This window comes from Dipodomys ordii, unplaced genomic scaffold (assembly GCF_000151885.1).
Source record: "Dipodomys ordii isolate 6190 unplaced genomic scaffold, Dord_2.0 Scaffold64, whole genome shotgun sequence".
NCBI classification, from domain to species: domain Eukaryota; kingdom Metazoa; phylum Chordata; class Mammalia; order Rodentia; family Heteromyidae; genus Dipodomys; species Dipodomys ordii.
The window spans coordinates 4,118,335-4,120,179 of record NW_012267280.1 but is presented as its reverse complement, the minus strand read 5'-3'; the positions used below and the strand labels follow the sequence as shown (position 1 = coordinate 4,120,179).

At 48.2% G+C, this 1,845-nt stretch overlaps 1 protein-coding gene across 1 annotated transcript in view; it reads right to left on the bottom strand.

The window, feature by feature from the left end:
• The window catches only part of Hmha1 (histocompatibility (minor) HA-1), a 28,539-nt gene that overhangs the window by 25,312 nt on the left and 1,382 nt on the right, over window positions 1-1,845 (bottom strand). Inside the window, exons 2-4 of the mRNA XM_013022687.1 lie at window positions 1,348-1,477; window positions 1,146-1,266; window positions 1,003-1,065 (exon numbers count right to left, since the gene is read on the bottom strand). Of these exons, the coding sequence (XP_012878141.1) occupies window positions 1,003-1,065; window positions 1,146-1,266; window positions 1,348-1,477 (314 nt within the window). The remainder of the gene's footprint in view (window positions 1-1,002; window positions 1,066-1,145; window positions 1,267-1,347; window positions 1,478-1,845) is intronic.

The following is a 1,845-nucleotide window of genomic DNA, read 5'->3' as shown; positions in this document are numbered from 1 at the left end:
AAAAAAAAAAAAAAAAAGAGTCCCAGAAAGTGTTTAACAACAAAAGTGGAGAGTGAGCCAGGCACTGGTAGCTTTTGCCTGTAATCCTAGCTATTTAGGAAGCTGAGATCTGAGGATTACAATTCAAAGGCAACCTGTACGAAAAGTCCATGAGATTCTTTTTTTTTTTTTTTTGTCAGTCGTGGGGCCTGAACTCTGGGCCTGAGCACTGTCCCTCAGCTCTTCAGCTCAAGGCTAGCGCTCTACCACTTGAGCTACAGTGCCACTTCTGGCCTTTTCTGCTTATGTGGTGCAGAGGAATCAAACCCAGGGCCTCATACATGCAAGGCAAGCACTCTACCACTGAGCCACTTTCCCAGCCCCATGAGATTCTTATCTCCAATAAAATACTCAGAAAAAGCTGGAAGTGGTGCTATGGCTCAAGTGGTAGAGCACTAGCCTTGAACACAAAGAGGCTTAGGGACAGTGACCAGGCACTGAATTCAAGCCCCAGGACCAGAGAAACAAAAAAAGCCAAAACCAGAAATAAACAGGTAACTGGCTGGGAATGTGGCTTAGTGGTAGAGTACTTGCCTTGCATGCATGAAGCTCTAGGTTCAACTCCTTAGTACCACATAAACAGAAAAAGCTGGAAGTGGCACAGTGGTTCAAGTGGTAGAATTACAGCCTTGAGCAAAAGAAGCTCAGGAAGTGGTAGAGCGATAGCCTTGAGCTAAGAGCTGAGGGACAGTGCCTAGGCCCAGAGTTCCGGCCCCACAACCAACAAAGAAGAAGGAGGAAGAAGAAGGAGGAGGAGGAAGAGAGGAGGAAGAGAGGAGGAGGAGGAAGAAGAAGAAGAAGAAGCAGTAGTAGTAGTAGCAGCAGCAGCTGCTCAGAGACAGTGTCTAGGCCTTGAGTTCAAGCCTTAGGACTGACAAAATAAATAAACACATAAACAAACAAATATCGGCAAACACACAGCCACTCCTTGCCCTGACATTGAGTTCTCCACTCCAGACTCACCTCCCCAGGGGGAATTCCGAGACACAGGCGGTCAACAGCTGGCATCTTCTGCCCACGGTATACCTGGAAGGGTTCAGGTCCTTGAGAAAGTAAGATGGGCCTACAAAGTCTTTCCACGCAGAACTCTGCCCTCCTCTACGTACCTTGGTCAGTTCCTTGAGCACCAACACATCCCCCTCAGTGTTCCCTTTGATAACTCGCTTCCGCTCCCGTGCCACATCCTCATCTTCCTCTCCCAATGGTGGCAGAAGCCTAACCTTGGGTCTGAAGACAGAGACAAGAGTAGCACCAAGTTAGGTCTTTGGTGCCTGGCTTCTACATCACCCACCCCTGGTCCCCACTGACTGTGGCAGGAGACGGCTGCGGTGCTGGAGAAACAGCGTGAAGAGGAGGAAGAGAGGCCCCTGCACCACCATGGCCAAGAGGTTCTTGCCGACCACTTCCCAGCGCAGAGGGGACTGGAACTGCCTGTCTCCTGAGAAGATTAAAATAAAAAGGACTTGGAGCTGGGCACTGGTGGCTCATACCTGTAATCCAAGCTACTTATAAGGCTGAGATCTGAGGACTGAGGTTCAAAGCCAGCCCAAGCAGGAAAATCTGTAAGACTCTTATCTCTACTTAACTACCCCAAATATCAGAAGTAAAGCTGTGGCTCAAAGTGGTAGAGCCCTAGTCTTGAATAAAAGAGCTCAGGGACAGTGCCCCGGCCCTGAGTTTAAGCCTCATGACCAACAGAATTTTTTTTTTTTTTTTTATTGTAAAGATACTATACAGAGGGTTACAGTTACATGAGTGAGGTAATGAGTACACTTCCTCTTGAACATTGTTAGCCCCTCCATTGTT